Source organism: Mesitornis unicolor, unplaced genomic scaffold, assembly GCF_000695765.1.
Source record: "Mesitornis unicolor isolate BGI_N332 unplaced genomic scaffold, ASM69576v1 scaffold13289, whole genome shotgun sequence".
Classification (NCBI taxonomy): domain Eukaryota; kingdom Metazoa; phylum Chordata; class Aves; order Mesitornithiformes; family Mesitornithidae; genus Mesitornis; species Mesitornis unicolor.
The window spans coordinates 52430-69040 of NW_010206670.1; the positions used below are offsets into that span (position 1 = coordinate 52430).

The following is a 16611-nucleotide window of genomic DNA, read 5'->3' on the forward strand; positions in this document are numbered from 1 at the left end:
TCAAATATTATACAGCAAAGCACTGCTTGCATATTTGGAAAACCCATGCATGCTACGTCCATAAGAACTGTGCTAGAACGGTAGCATATTTAAATAACATCCTGCCTGATGGTGGAATTACCAGAACCACACACAGGCATTTCTGTTGCTTTAGTTGGGCTCCCTCCTTTTTGTACTGATGTTAGGTCCCAGTGCTCTGGCAACTTGATCTGTGAAGCCGTTCAGGGGCTATCCTGTAATAAGCTGGTATTTTGGCAGTAATGGGAGCTGCTGGTAGTGGTGGAACTGAATGCCTGGAATTTTGCTTATTTTGGTTAACCAGTACAGAAGAGCTACTGGAGTGTTTGTTGAATTTAAGAAGTTAAAGGATCACTGGATTAGCCCAAACACTTCTCTTGTGGAAGTTGAAAGTAACTAAGCCAGACTGCTCAGTTTCCAAAAGCTAATTTCTTTTTTATTTTACCCTTTCACCTCAGGGAGAGAAAGCATCTCTCAAAAAGTTGAAGACTTTTTCCTCCATTTCTCTTAGTACAATAGGTTAAAGCCACATGGTTAAAAAATGGCACCATGAAATGTCCTTTTTTACAATAGCTCTTGGAGCAGACAATGTTCAAACAATCCTGGGGAAGAAAAAAAAGCATGAATTTCTAATATTTGCCCAATGTGGAGTCCTGTTTATGTCGTCAACACTGATGCTCTTTTTTCACTGAAGGAGCTGAGGGATGACACCCAGAGACTGTTCACAAAGACTAACATTAGGCACAGAAGCTAATCTCTTTAGACTGCCTTTAAACTTAGTGGCACTAGAGTGGATGACTCAGAGAAGGAGCAGCTGAATTTAGGTGTTCTCACTTGCCTGCTGGAAGGCTGTAGACAAGCTAGTGTCACCGAAGTTGTGAGTTTACCATTTAATGACCATACCCAAACTGTATGTCTTTAAATATGCTCACTGTTCACAGAATCACAGAATCACAGAACATTAGAGATTGGAAGGGACCTCAAAAGACCATCTAGTCCAATCCCCCTGCTGGAGCAGGAACACCTAGATGAGGTTGCACAGGAAGGCGTCCAGGCGGGTTTTGAATGTCTCCAGAGAAGGAGACTCTAACACCTCTCTGGGAAGCCTGTTCCAGTGCTCTGTTACCCTCACTGAGAAGAAGTTTCTTCTCAAATTTAAGTGGAACCTCCTGTGTTCCAGTTTGTGTCCATTAAATACACTTTTGATACATGGCAGTGAACTTGCTCACCTTGCCAGGTGGAAGTGTTCCATCTGTCTTTTTCTTCAATGGCATACCACAAGCATCAGCTTGAACAGTAAATCTGTGCTAGAGTTAGCCATGGTTTATTATTTCTATTAATAGTCTATGCAAGATCAGTGATCTGAAAAGGTGCCTCAAAATTGCTCAGACTAATAAAGTACATAGGAAAAGACTGGGGGAGGAGCTTGTAAGATCTACAACAGGCAACAGCCAACATTTTGTTCCACAGGCATGTGTGTATAATAGTTTAAAGAATTAAGAGCCAAAGTTCTGCAGATTGTCACCATAATCATAGCTGAAATTAAGGGTCAACCAGTGCTGTATGTACGATTGCACATACTAGGATTTTCTGTGCATTAATCAATTTAATATTTAATTCCTGTGAATCTTGGCTGTGAATGCAGAATGGGGGAGATTGTGGAGTGCCTGTGATGTAGAAGCCAGAGAGGTCATCATGTGCACAAGGACCGGAGCATGACATAAATAGAAGATACTGTGCTTGCTGCATTTATGATGACTGTCTCTCACTATACAGCTCAACATGCAGTTGGCTGGTACATACCTTGTTTACCTGTGGGTTTTTGTTTGTTTTTGTTTTCCTGGAAGTCCTTTTAAAGTAAGCATCTTATAGTCCTGAATAGCATGCAGTGTTCTGTCATCATGCACGTCTGAACAAAACTTGCATCCCAACCCTTGTTTTAGTCTCGGACAATGTAGGAAAATATTGTTTATAGGAGTCATGTTCTGTCAAGAGGGACCTGTGTGATTCCACATACACCCAGTTGCAGGCTGATAAACCCCAGGTTTGTGTCAAGAAGTGCTTTTGCATTTTCCACTCACTGCTGTCATGTAACAGCCACAGTCTTGAGCTCAGCTGGTCAGAATTTCCAGAAGTTCATTCCCTTCCCTTGGCAGCCCTGTTTTGACTGAGAGCAATGGTGGGTTTTTTTGATAGAAGATGTGTAAGCAGATGAGCAGAGATAGCTGAGAAAGATGAGTTGAGTCTGGGACACCTTACTCTGGGGAGAGGACCACAGGAGCAAGGAGATACGAAGCTTGTCTCTGAGGACTGGACCAGCCAAAGCCAGTGCTTATTAGTGTCAGCAAGGACACTGCAGTGACAAAACAGAAGGAGTCTCCAGTCTCCTCTATGTTTTTCTCACAGTTCATGCTTTTTCTCGCCAGGAGTTTGCTCCACTTAATTTCCACCTGCCACCTTGCTGACAGAGCTTCTCCAGCTCTGCTATGCAGCATCTATCAGATGGTAAATATTTGCCTCATAAGAGCCTTTTCTCATGAACAACAACTCTGCTGCACTGTCCAGGTGCTCAGAAGCATACTCAGTTCTTTAATGAGCAGGACAACATTTCTCCTTGATGCTGTGCAGATGCCGATGTATAACTACGTGAGGCAGAACAGCAGATAGGCCAAATTCCTCAGTGCCCCCTGCAGAGGTACGGCAGACAGATAACAATGTGCTTGTGTGGAGCTTTTGCAAAATGTTTTTTAGCATGAATGTGTGACTACTGAACACCAGTTTTTATTATCTTGCCTAGGAATCAGTCTTTGTGTCTTGCTGGAAAAGTAACTCTTCCTGCTGGTACCTTCAGATACTGGATAGATGGGTGGCAAATGGGAACAGGCAAAGCACTCCTTTCTGTAGGCCTCTTTCCACCATGAGCTATGTGGTCTCAGCTCCCTGCTGTGCTGGGCAGAGTTGTAGCTTTCCTCAGAATGGATCCCCTGCTTGTGTTTCTAACATAAAGGAAAAAAAAAAGGAAGTGAAAGCATGATGGAAAACTGCTTTGGCATAAGTAATAAGAGAATGTTGACTCTGACTTATGATTTCTTATGAAGTGGACCTGTTGCTGTCCATAATAATTTCAAGATGATGCGTTAGAGCTGAATGCAGAAAAAGTAATAGTTGGTAGGTGGCCTCCATCTCACCTTAGTCTGATCTAAATCAAATGTAAGTAACATAGTCTTTGCAGGAGCCCAGACATTGCATTGGCCTGTGTTCAGCTGATCAGTGAATATCTCAGAAATTACAGTCCCTGACCATTCACTGCAATATCTGTCCATTCTTTTTGCTTCTGAGCTTTCCTTCCATAGTAGACCAAAATTCTCATTTTGTGTTCTTTATACCTCTGTGATATAGACAAAGAAGAAATGTGCGACCTGAGTCAACTGGGCTGGCATGAAAAGCAAAGGATGGGAACTCTAGATGTTAAAAAGAAAGGTGTGCTAATAGTGTGAAGAAACAGATAGATGGAAATGGGGGAAACTCAGGGGAACATGAGCACTCAAGGGCTGTGTCATGCTCTCCTAATGCTGGGGTTTCCCTGGTCTCCTGTGGGGTTCGTGGTGTCAGAAAGCTCTGCAAGAGCCACCGGTACCTGTCCTTCAGGTCCTCTGACTGCAGTTGCCATGACCAAGTGAGCAGAGGGTGCACAGAGCAGGAACAGGCACTGAACTGTACAGGTGCTCAGTGGTGTCCTGTGTGGTCAGCCAGCTTAGCTTGGTGGGATTTGTACAGCCTTACTGAGGAGCAGCCTGAAAAACACCGTACTGACTTCTCTGTTACTGAAAAGATGCTGCACCAGGCAGATACATGTTTGAAAGAAAGCAATTAGGCAAAGCAGCAACTGAAGCACCATCATATGCATATCTATTCATATGTGAATAACGGCATAAGTAACTCTGTCTTTTGGGAAATTATGTTTCTTTCATATTTTATTACCTAATAAATTTCTGACTCCTGAGTCATCAAATTACAATAAAATAATAGTAAAATATTTTTAACAGGGAATATTTTAGCCAGTATCTGACAATTATGTACTCACTTGCTTTCACTGGAAAGTTTATTTAGGTAAAAACAAGGAACGTATCCACTGGAAGAAAGAAATATGGGCATGTCTGTCATTCTAGGAGTACCTGAAAGCAAGGGAAAGTATAGGAGAAGGAGAGATAAAATGGGATAGAGTTAGAAAATAAAGTATTTCAGTAGCATTAGCTGCAGATTTTCTATATGCAGATTCTGCTCCATATTTTTTTTCTTAATAGCATACAGCAAATCAAATGAACCAGTTAGTTTTGAAAACATATTATTAAAGTCAATAGCATAATGAACACTATTGTCAGTTATTAGGTACTCGAATAACTTGAAGTCTAGTGGCAGACAAGCCAAAAATCTAAGAAGCAACATATAAACACTAATTTTGGCATATATTTCAGTTTGCTTGTTGTTATTGCGCGTATTTTTTCTTTTCGCTCATACTATCCCATACAGAAAACCTTTTGCCATCATTGTGATGATGAAAAGTGAATCAAGTCACATTGCTAGTTCAAGTTCAGGTTTGGTAATTTTTTAGATGTGTAATTCTTCAGTACACCGCTAAAGAAAATTAAATACTCAGACCATGGGACAAATAAGAAACCGGGTTTCTGTTCACGGCCCTCCTGCTGTGTCTGCATACGACTTGGAGCCATGTTTTGGCACTCTTTCGCGAGTGGAATAGCACCTCAGGCAGCGCAGTGCTCGTGCCACTGAGACTGCCTCTGTGGTGAAGAGCGGCCGTGCATGAATAAGCATGAACAAGGACTTTGGCCATTAATGTTTCTGCCCCGTGAGCAAAAAGAAAAGTTTGGGGCTTGATTTGTTTGTTTTCCTTTCCAAGCATGTTCTGATCTTTTGATGGCAAGTGCTTTTCAGATACTGAATATGATGACACGCTTCCCAAGTAAGCAAGTAAATAAGCTTAGTAATGATAGCTTTGGCGTAGTATGCCATTACTCTGGGCAGTGTACAATAGAACAGCAGTTACTCTGCAAAACTGAAAAATTAAGGGAGGGGAGGTCAGACAGACATGGCAAAATATTAATTCCCAGGAAGACTAGGATTGTACCAGTCAACCTGAAAAGCACTCATCTTGGCACACTGGTTATCTAACCACCATCATGGCTGGCAATGCAGAAAAGGACAATTCTGAGGTCAGATGAGGGGAAAGATTAAAATTTAGCTCAGTGAATGTTCTCAGAGGCCTGCTTTCCTTGCACTTGTAGTGTCAGTAGCAAAATCCAGGAGAGTCAATAATGTTGCCACAGTCCATAAGAGTGGTGAAGAAGTGGTTGTACCTTGCACTGTGCCACAAAATACTGCAGCTAATGAAAGTCCAGTGCCTTTTGTACCAAGATGAATATATTGTATTAAAAGGGGCTCCTCCATTGGCAGCATGAGTGGCTGCCTCCTAAGAAGCTGAGGAGCTTTCCCTAATCTCCTTCCTTGATGAGCTGCCTGGCAGGTAGAGCAACAGGAGAGTCAGCATAAAGCTTCACCTAGATCTTTACACCATTCATTTTTGCACTAGTTACTAATAAGTTAGTACAACCAGATTTTGTGCATCTGAGAAATTACAGGCTGTTCGTGTGGTTTTATATAGCTGCGAGGCCACAAGAGGAATGACCTGAACAACTCTCTTCTTTTACAAGACTAATAACTTTGGTATTTCCTTCCCACCTCCAGATGCAGGGCATCAGTGAAATTAAACAAAATCGCAGACCTCCTAAAAGTCTATAGGGAGCTCAAGAAATTGTCTGATGTTATTCATGGGTCAGCGTTGTTGAAATGGTATCACTTTACAGCCTTTTTAAAAAAATGTATTTACACTATCTTAAAACTGTAATCTAAGCTTTCTCTTTTTTTAATGGAAAAGGCCACTGAGTAATTTATATAAATTCACTAAGACAATTTCAGAGGACTAATACTGTCTAGCTTCAAAATGCATAAGGATTATTAAAGCCCTGTATTGTATAAAACTGAAGGGAACTGAAGAAACTCTAAAGGATTTTAATAAGAACCAAGATTGTCTTTTGTTATTTAGTGTGGTGTTGTGCCTGCAGGCCTTCCTAACCTCTTATTGTACAGACACGCTATACAGAGGCATTTTAGCTCACAGCTTCAGTTGTGACAGGATGAAACAGTTTGGAGAACATCACTGATGAACTGGGGAAAAGAGTAACGGGAAAGGTCTCTTGTTGCAGCCTGCGTGGGAGCCTGTTTACCCAATCGTTTAATGCTCTTGTCAGAAGGGCTTTCTTTAGTGTATGTGAAGAACTGTATATCTTTAATTTTCCTTTATTTTAAAGGCTTTTGCTTTCATAGGAAGAGATGGGGAAGTCATGTGCAAGGAAGGGGGTGGCCGTTCTTTCCTGTGGAGCACAGGGGACCAGCCCTTGGGCTGTGAGGTGGAAGGGTGGATGGGAGTGAGGAAAACACAGTGAGGACCTGGAGCCCCAGTTCTCAGCTGTGGTGGCCTAAACCATCCTGGGGACTGGGCATCTGTGCAGAGTTTGCCACAGCTTGGGAAAACTGGGAGTTTGTTGAAATCTGAGCAGACAGTAAGGACTCACCCTACAAGGACACAGCAAGCAAAGAGAGCATAATTTGTACAGCCTTCGCCATTCTTTCTGCTGGACTTAGTCACTGGAGATTGCTTAGCACTCTGAGTTTCTGAAGTTGAAACACCTTTTGGTCTTCCTTGGAAAATTCACTTTATGGAAGCAGTTCAGGTAAGTCCACCTCAGAGCTCTGGTCTGGATGAGGTGGTGTTGACAACATCTAGCTGACTTGAAGTTCCAACATGACATGTAGCAAACCAGAAAAGAGAAGAACATCTGTGCTAGAGACTCACATTTTCTTGCTGAAAACATAGCCAGTGCTGAAACAAACCAAAATCCTGACATGCAATATGTATACTTTCTAAAAGGCTAAAACAGGTGGATGAGGTCACAATTTTATTTCTTCTTCCCTTTTAGAGAGTTTCTAAACAATTTGGGTTGGTTGTTTGGGTATATCTTCTGCTGTTGTGGGGAGGCACCACTTGTTTACACTTCATAACACTAGTCGTGACTGTCATGCCAGGCAAAGCAACCGATGAAGGAGTACTGTGAGAGTGGGAGTGAAAGCTGAACAACTGCAACTGAAGGATAATTTTCTGACCTGATGGGTTTAAAGTTATTGGGAAATTTAAGCAATCTTTTTTATTTTAAATAATTCCTTTTGTAGTGTTCTAGTAAAGTCAATGGCTCACTAATGCTTTGGACAAAGGATGCTTTTGTTAGAGACATGTTTTCTTGGAAATAAAAATGTACCAGTGTTAAATATATTTTGAGAAACTGACACCCTACCCCTTGCCCAACTTGGTTGGCATAGCCAGAATGCTGATGCCCTGCCCCTGCCACCCTGCCCCTTGACCAGCATCAGCAGTGTAGGCAGGCTGCCGCCCATGACATCCATGTGAGGTATGATCCTGTCAAACCACACTGCAATTGCTGGAGCCAAGAGCGACTCTTACCCACATTCAAAAGGCATTTACGTGGCTGGTTATTGCTGCCAGGTGACCCGAACACCAAGTGTCCCTGGCTCTCCCCCAGACCCACAGCATCGCTTACAATGCCATGTTTGCTATTGGTGATCAGATGAGTCACCTAATGGGCAAGCTGTTGCTCATCTTTCCTACTGCCTCAACAAGGCTTTTTTTTAAAACATGTTGTCAGACTCCATCACTGTTCGGACCACAGATGTTCAGCAGATAATCTAGAAAAAAACACAGGGCAGCATATTTGGCATCAGAAACACAGGGAAACATTGTGGTGCCCAGTGTGGCGTCTCCTCTCCCCATTTGATTTCCAGCTATCATGTCTTGATCATCTCAGCAGTGAAGAGCTGTAGCCCCTCTTCCTAAATGGTAGAGGTATTAAAAAAATAAGACTGGTACCCTTTGTCACCTTCTGGAAGCAGCTTTCCTCATATTTGCTTTGTGGAGAATCAATAGTTTAAAAATAGAAAGGAAGAAAGGAAGAAGGAACCTTCTGAACTTCACCCATAATTTCAGAAAACCTGGTTTATTTTTAGAATCTTTATCACAGGAGCCCTTGTTGATATCTTTGTGTGTGTTTTTATATCATTGCAACTGACTTAACTCTGGTTTTGTTCTTGTCGTCTTCTCTCCCAGTGGAGTTTTTATACTGTGATTTGGCTTCCATGAAGTCTATACGGCAATTTGTGCAGCGGTTTAGAGCAAAGAATTGTCCACTCCATGTCCTGGTGAATAATGGTGAGTTCTGTCTTTTTTTTTTCACATATCTCCAGGGAAAGATGTGACAAATGGGGCTCCCTTCTATCACTTCACATTTCAAATTCATTATTTGAACCATACAGCAGATTACAATATGGCTGCATTAACTGCTTTCTGCGAGTTAAATGGCATTTTTCTGAGAGATTGACAGCTGAGCAGACTGAACACTTCAGTGCCACCCCTGCTTGTGCTGTTGTTGCAAGTCTTATAACTCTCCAGCACTAAAATACATTTTATTGCACAAGAATCTTTAGTAAAAGAGAAAAAAGAAGGAAAGCTGTACTTTATGCCTGTAGAAAACCTGTCTTTTATCCTTTATTTACTTTTTATCCTCTTATGTTTTCCCTGTATGAACACATGCATTTACTGTGGCTGTCTGGTGAGCTATACTGAGGGGTTAATCCATCTGAGAAATAATCTAGCAAATTATCCAGCGACTTCAGAGCTGTCACTGCTTAGATCAAGGTGCTGCTGGAAAGTTGTCCATAAAGCTGCATCCTCAGTGGTCAGAGCACAAATTAAAAGGACAACATTTATCTTGCATGCATGCAATTATCAAATGAATCTCATTACTCTTAGGGATTTTAACTTTTGTTATTCACATACTTGCCATCTAATTATGTTTTATAGCCACAGTGTTTTTTGGAAACCAGCTCGTACAGTAATTTCCCTCCAAAAGCCCTGCATGCTCTGCATGTGCTTTCCTGAAGGGGAATTTTCACCTATTTAACAAGGGGAAAAACCTACTAGCAACAATTTAGGCTTCTTTTAGAAGTTTTCTGCTGTTCTTTTTTTCCCAATTATTTGCATGTATTTTTATTAAGACATTCCAAAGAACATTTTGTTTTCTTATACACCTTTCAGTCCTAGTGAGGACAAACTTGCTGTAATTTAATGGTTTTGTTGCATTCATTGATGCCTTAAAAAGCTCTCAGTAACACAAGCAAATATTGCAATAAAAATTCAAGAGTGTTTTATTTCCTGATTTATACAAAACATTCATGAGATGTTCAATTAAATGTTCATTTTTATTTAATTAGTCAAAAAAGTCTGCCATTGTTATTTTAATTTTACAGTGATTAAAGGTAGTGGATATTTAATCGTGGTTACAAAATCTTTCCAGTTTTACATACCTCCTTTCAAGGTGCAGAGTACAAAATGTAACGTAGATGGGAACAACAGTATTTGAAAAAACATCATTTTGTGGAAAAAAAATATTTTGAGATCTGTGCACCCATCAGGCATCCCTGTCTGCACAAGCAAAGCCAGGACAGTGCAGCAGGGTCTTGGAGGTAGCATGGGGAAAAAATGATGGGGCTAAAGCAAATGCATAGCTGGAAAGACCTCTTGAATAAAGGACTTTGTTCTGCCCCAGCTTCTGCTGAAGCAGGTTGGATTAAAATTGCAATTAAATGTATCCTCTTAATCAAGAAACAAAGTTCTAAGAAAATATGTCTCCTGATGTGCCTAGAATGGTATGAGACCAAAGACTAAGCCCAAAGCTTCTTTTAAGAAAGAGACTAATATTTGCCTGAATCACTCTATATTTTCATGACCCGCAAGGAGGGCATTTGATTTCACTTACGCTTGGGAAGACAAATCTGTTGTTTGAGAAAATTCCGTTAGAAACTACAGTGAAAGGAGTGGTCCAGCTCTGTGTTTTGCTGAACCTTTAACAGAATCACAGAAGCGATCATGTCCAAAGCTGCTGTAAAGATTCCCATATAATTAGGTTAGTCTCTGACCCTTACCTGGAGAGTCACCAGCCTCCACTTCTGAAAGCTCTTCCCGGGTTTGTTTGTTTGTTTGTTTGTTTTCCAGTCCTTTCATTTGCTCTTCTAAATAATCTGTAGCATTTCATTTTCTTACTAGTTTTGTAGTGAAAGCCCAAGTGATTTCTTGGTACACAAGAGGAAAATGAACATACATAATGGAGGAGAAATGGACTGATGGAAAAAAATTTGAACATCTTCTCTTGCCTTTTCATCAGTGTGGATCACATCCAAGACAAATGCTGATGTTTAGGATAACTGGTAGACCTTTCATTTTCCCTTTCACTTCCTCTTTCCTTTTGTTTTGTAACTTTTGTTCATTGTAACGCAATGAACTAAGGAGGAAGATTCAGTCCATCATGGACTACAGGGCTGGAGGCACTACTCACTCAAAAACCTCATCACAGTTGCCAGCTCCGCTGCCTTCACCACACAATTCACTGGACACAAGTTTGGGTGCCTGGAAAAGGACAATGCTTGCAATATTTAATGTCTGATAGAACTGAGTTGTTGGGCATGTTGTCTGTGTGTATGCTTTCTGTCGGAAAACTCTGTAGTTAATAGGAAGGCATTTTGCATGACCATTAGATGTCTTGCATTCATACCACAGATTCATAGAATGGTTTGAGTTGGAAGGCACCTTCATCTATTTTCAACCCCCCTGCCATGGGCAGGGACACCTCTCAGTAGACCAGGTTGCTCAAAGCCTCATCCAGCCTAGCCTTGAACACTTCCAGGGAGGGGGCATCAATGACATGGCTGATTTTCTTATGTCTCAGTGTATGCATCTAGAATAGGAGATTTCTTAGTATCACTGAGTACTTTCTTATTTCTTACAGATGTTGAAGGTCTAGCATTCTTGATGTGAAGAGGTATTTTTATTTTTTAGCATACAGGGAAGAGCCTGTGAGCCAGGCAACTGCACAATGAGTTTGTAGGCAGTCATATGCTTTTAAGAGTCTGACCCAAAGTCCATTGGGGCTAATGGAAAGGCTCCATTAGATTTATAAATCAGATTTAGTGTGGGTCCCATGACTTCTAAATCAGACCATTGGCAATCTAATAAGAATTTTCCTCTCTATCTTCATAGGAACAAGTGTTTTATTATCAAAGACGGTACCCTTTTATAACATTTAATGTAAAAATGCCAGGAATTGTTATATTGCATTTTTGGCATGCTATATTAGTATTATTTAATTGCTGTAAATCAAAATCTTCTAAATTGATTTCTATAATCACATATATATGTTAGTGATCTTTGCACATTTTATCTCCATGAATATGTATCCTGTGTGTATGTGAAGGTGTATGATATTTGTTGTGGGCTTGTGTGAACCTATAAAAAAGCCAAACATTTCAAGATAATTTGAGGAAAGTTCATACATTACATAATAATGCAAACTATGAAATTAACAGTGTAATATTATTAAAGACAGGTGATTTGGCATTAATTACTGTGCTATGTAGATCATCAATACTACATGTCTGATCTAAGATCATTATGAAATTCAGCAGTTTTCCAGGTCACTGATGATTTTTTTTTTAAGTGTATGTCCATCATTGCCTAGCTCAAGCATCTAGTTGGAAGTAAAATTAATACTAAAATACTGAGTTTCAAAGTATTCTCCTAGAGCAGGACACTCAGGTCCTACAAAAATTTAAGTAAAGTTTAGGTATCCTACTAATTCAGGCACTTTAAGAAGTCTTATTTGAACATTTAGGTTGTTGAAAATGGAGATTAGCGCACTAGAGTCACCTCCTCTTTTTTTGTTATAGCTGATTTTAGCATATACATTTAACTTTCTAATTTCTAGTTTAAAAGGAAAAATTTGGTTGAATGCACACATTATTTCAGCTGACAAATAAAAGCCTGTTGTTCCATTGCTATGCTTTCTGCATCGCTAATGTGCACACTCAGCTCTTGGTTTTTAAAATAAACAAAACATATTAAAGATGCAAATAGAGCATTACATAAACATTTTTTAAAAATATAATGTGCTAGTGCTAAAAAGAGAAATATGCTATGACACATAAAAATTCATTTTCTGTGAAAAAAAAAAGCTGAACTATGAGCCACATAAAGATGGATGCACTACAAGCAGTTTAGAAAACTTAATCTGACTGAGAGTCAGGAGAATATGTCTTCTGGTCCACTAATTAGCAATTGGGTGCCAATTTTTTTCGTTTTGGTTTTGTTTTTGGAAAGAACTGTGTATTTGTTCAGTTGAAAAGCATTTAGCAAATTACAGTGTGTACACTAGTGTAATTATTTAATATATTCATTAAAATGGTATTGCTGTTAAGACACATGAGAAAGTCTGCTGTCTGTGATTGCAAAAGGGACAGATAGTAACACACGTCATAAAATTCCACAAGCAATAGTCCCTGTTTCATGGCAGAGAGGTTTTTTTCTAACTTGAAGTCAGTAATTTTCTCTGTGTGCTAGAAATGTTTCTCAGCACTTGGTAGTTAATGTTTTTCCTTATACTTTGTTTACGATATGTCATGATCTTAAAACCAAGAGAGCTAACACCAAAATGACAACATCTTTAGTAACAACAGAATACCTACGAAGACCAAACACGCACAGTCGAACTCATTAACACTGGAATACCAACTGCCTGCTCTGTTGCAGTTCAAGGCCAGGTTGGACAGGGCTTTGAGCAGCCTGGCCTAGTGGGAGGTGTCCCTGCCCATGGCAGGGGAGTTGGACTTGATGATCTTTAAGGTCCCTTTCACCCAATCCATTCTATGATTCTGTGATTCTGTGATTGAATGGTTTGTCACTTTGGCTACAGGTTAGGAAAAGAAGGCGAAAGAACAACAAGGACATTTACTATATTCCTTGGCATACACACAAACACAAAAAAAGGAACTTAGAGATTTTGGGATATTGTTAGCCTATTGGAGACAGACTACAGTTAATATATTTCAGGTTGAAGCCTATCTAGGGCAGTTTAAAATCAGTATTTCTCAACTGCTGGCTAATTCAGATGTTCAGATTTCGTACTTTGTGGATCATCTGAGAAACTGTTGATAGAATTAATGAGTCTCTATTAGCTTCCCTCTTTAATGCCTTGAGCACAATAAAAACTGTATCAGTAACTATGTGAAATATATTTATTATTTTGTGTTACCTACACAGAGTTTAACCATGTTCAATCCTGCCATAATCCTTTGCAGGGAGCTCTCTGAGTAGTCCTAAGGATGCTGTCATGGTTTATCATATTAAATAATTCTTGTGTTTGAGTATTTGCAGGATCAGATCTTCAGATGAAGTGTCAGATCTGGGAGGTGGGAGCAAGTGTGGATATATCACATGCAAACAATTTTTTAGGTACCTACCTATATACAGGTATTATTGATTACTTAGGTTCAACAATAGTTACTTACATTATCACAGTGGGATCTACAAAAAGATCCTGTCCCTCTGGATTAGGTAAGAGCCAGCTCCCCTCTCTGTAGCAGCTGCAGCCCACAGAGTCTGTAAGGAGAGGAACCCCAAAGGCGTAAAATTCAAATTCACTGAAGAAGGCTTGGAGGGAAAGCTAGTGAGGAGGGTTACTGTAGACTCCAGTGGACCTTAGATATCTTTAAAAAATAATGCTTTTCCTCCAGTCACATGGGAAGGCTGTGGTGAACTAAGGATCAGATATCTCATGAATCTCATTCCAGTGACTGGATTACAGCATCATGTTACATCTTTACCCTTCCTCAAAGACAAATGAGAGTAATACGTAAGCAAAGCTGAGATGGAAGAGGTGTAAAGTAACTTGTCTGGGCACATGTGTCAGAGCACCATGATGCTGCTGATGGTATCCAGCCCAGCTTGTTCAGAGCAACCAAGGATTGTGCAATGCCAACATTTGCCTAGCGCACAGATTTTTAGCAGCAGTCATCAACTAGAGTTTTTATTACACTTGAATAGCATTGTTATCTGCCAGAATGATATGTATCCTATATAAAGATAACCAGATTTCTTATAAAAGGTTTGGTTTTTATTAGAAGAACAAATAAGTTAGAAGAGTGACTTTAGGCTACTTCTGACTTTCAAACTGTAAGGATTTAATTCATGAAAATCCTGACTTTTGTTTGATACTATCTTTGTCTTTCTAATTAATTTCAAAGCTTTTTCCGAGTCTGTGATATCCAAAATTTTGTGAAAAGGGAAATATATCAGGTTCCACATGCTGCAGGTTCTTGACCTATTTGCTTTCATGTCCTGAATGTGAATGTTTTATCAGTGGAAGACAGAAACAAAATTCAGCTATTGATGGATTAGGAAACCAAACTAGTTCTACTGAAGTATGTGGAACATTTGCCACTGGCTTTTCTGAGAGCCATGGGTAAGCCATGTTATATTCTTACCTAATCTTTTCATAGCTTTTAGGTAAAAATATTTTTACATAAAATGTAAATAAAGATATTTTGCTTCTAAGAGAACTTCCTATTCAATTATGGAGCTGTGACTGACTTTCCTATTTTCTGATTGTGAGTGGGACAACTGCCCATTGTGCCAACCAAACGCTTACTGAGGATATTTTTAAGAAACAATGTTTTTTGGTGTTTTGGCTTGTTTTTTTTTCAGCTGGACCCAATTATGAATGCTCTGATTTATTTTAGTGTGAAAACAAAACCTCAGTTGTAGATCATACTTTCTTCTTTTAACTGGCACATTTTCCACGGAACTAACCTGTGTTTTGTAGCATCGTGACATTGAATCAGAAAGTGAATCTGTTCTTAAGGAGGTATTGCAGCCTGTTCAGTTTTATGCTGAATCTACCAAGATTTGGTGGTTGTTCTCCTTAAATGTGAATTGTCTGCATTTTTTTTTCTTTAACTTACTGGTAAACTAAGAGCTTGTCTTTGTTGGAAAGATGCATTGCTTTGGCACAGCTGATACAGTCCTACAGTCTACTTCTCCCTTGTGAGCATTATAAGTGTGACTGGGAGCAGTAGCAGTAGACATTACTCAGTTTTCAGGTCCTTACTAATTAGCCAAACTTTTAAAGTTTAGACTGAGAGTTTCCATGCCAAATATTTGCCTTAGGATAATGTATTTTTATTTTATTTTTTTGTAATGCCAGATAAAAGAGTTTATCTGTTTCCAACAATGCTATGAAAAATGTCTTAGTTTTTTTAATGTAAAAAATGATGGCAAGTTTCTTTAGAAAGGCTCTGGTGTTATCACAGTTTGGAATGGGGCCTTGAATACAGGCATGGTGCTGCCTTTGTGTCAGAGGAGAATGCACCTTTCATCACCCATGGAAAATTCCCATGATGGGTCAAGTCAGAAGCCTGTTAAGTAAGCACTGCAGTTTGAAAGCCATCTTTTACAGTTTAATCGCTTAAGATTTTGCCTGTACCAAGTTGAGACTCAGCAGGTCTTTCTGCTGAACTCACAACCCCGAGCCATGCTGGGAAGTACTGTGGGCAGGCAAATGCACCAGCACTGAGGTTGGACACCAGCATCCCATCTGCTCCCTGTGGCTGCCTCTGAGCTGGGGTGAAGATGGGCACTGGGGCTCACTTCAGGCTCCTCCTGGTCAATCCACTGTCCAGACTGGAGTCCTGGGTCCTCTGTGATTTCCATGACAAGTTTCTGTCTAATGAAAAGTAGACTACAGCATGGGGAGAGGTGGATAGGAGGTGATGAGTGTCTGGGTTTCACTTTGATATACAGTTGGAATGTGACTGTGTAGCTGGAACATGATTTCAGCACACTCAGGACTCAAATTTCTTGCCAGACATAGCTGGTGAGCTGATGTAGCTGGTGACCTCAATTGGCTAGTGACCACATCTCTCTGGAAGTGCTGGCTCTTGCATTTTTAGGCATAATGACAAAACCTGTAGTGTGGAAGAGGAAGAATCCTGGTTTGAATGCAGATGGGACAAGACCGTAACTTCCTAGAGAGGCAGGTCTATACGAGAAGCGTGGGCATGGAGAACTGAAATAGAAGAGAGGCAATTAAGGCTGGGAGGTTATAAGGGATAGACAGCAGAAGATGGAGTGAAGAGTTGGTGGGGGAATAGGACTGTCAGGTGGGGACCATTAGGGTGGGGGAAAACTTTAAGGCTTTTCATTTGAGTTTGATGATTAAAAGACTTTTAAATAGAATGAAGCTATAAATGCAGGATATATTTTTGCTCAGTATCAGGAAATTCATAAGAGATCAAGTATGGCGGGCAGGAGCTGGAGTGGATAGTGAAGATGAAGAGAGGCATTAGTTATTTCTGAACAGTAGGATAGGTCTCAGTCAGAGTCTGCAAGTGCTTAGACATCACATAGTTCGTGAGGATTAAGTTCTTATCTCAAGAACTGGAGTCTCTGCTGTGCACAAACTGATTGAACCTTTTCTTGCAGTGAGGGAATCCTTGACATATCTTCTTTGTGGGTTTACTGAGAGTCAACAGAGATGAGAATTATTCCCCCTCGGGAGGGAT

General features: G+C 40.1%; 1 protein-coding gene across 1 annotated transcript in view; it reads left to right on the top strand.

Annotated features, from left to right (window-relative positions):
* The window catches only part of DHRSX (dehydrogenase/reductase (SDR family) X-linked), a gene marked incomplete at both ends in the record, with an annotated part of 85143 nt that overhangs the window by 45384 nt on the left and 23148 nt on the right, over window positions 1-16611 (top strand). Inside the window, 1 exon segment of the mRNA XM_010191860.1 lies at window positions 8273-8374. Coding sequence (XP_010190162.1) covers window positions 8273-8374 — 102 coding nt within the window.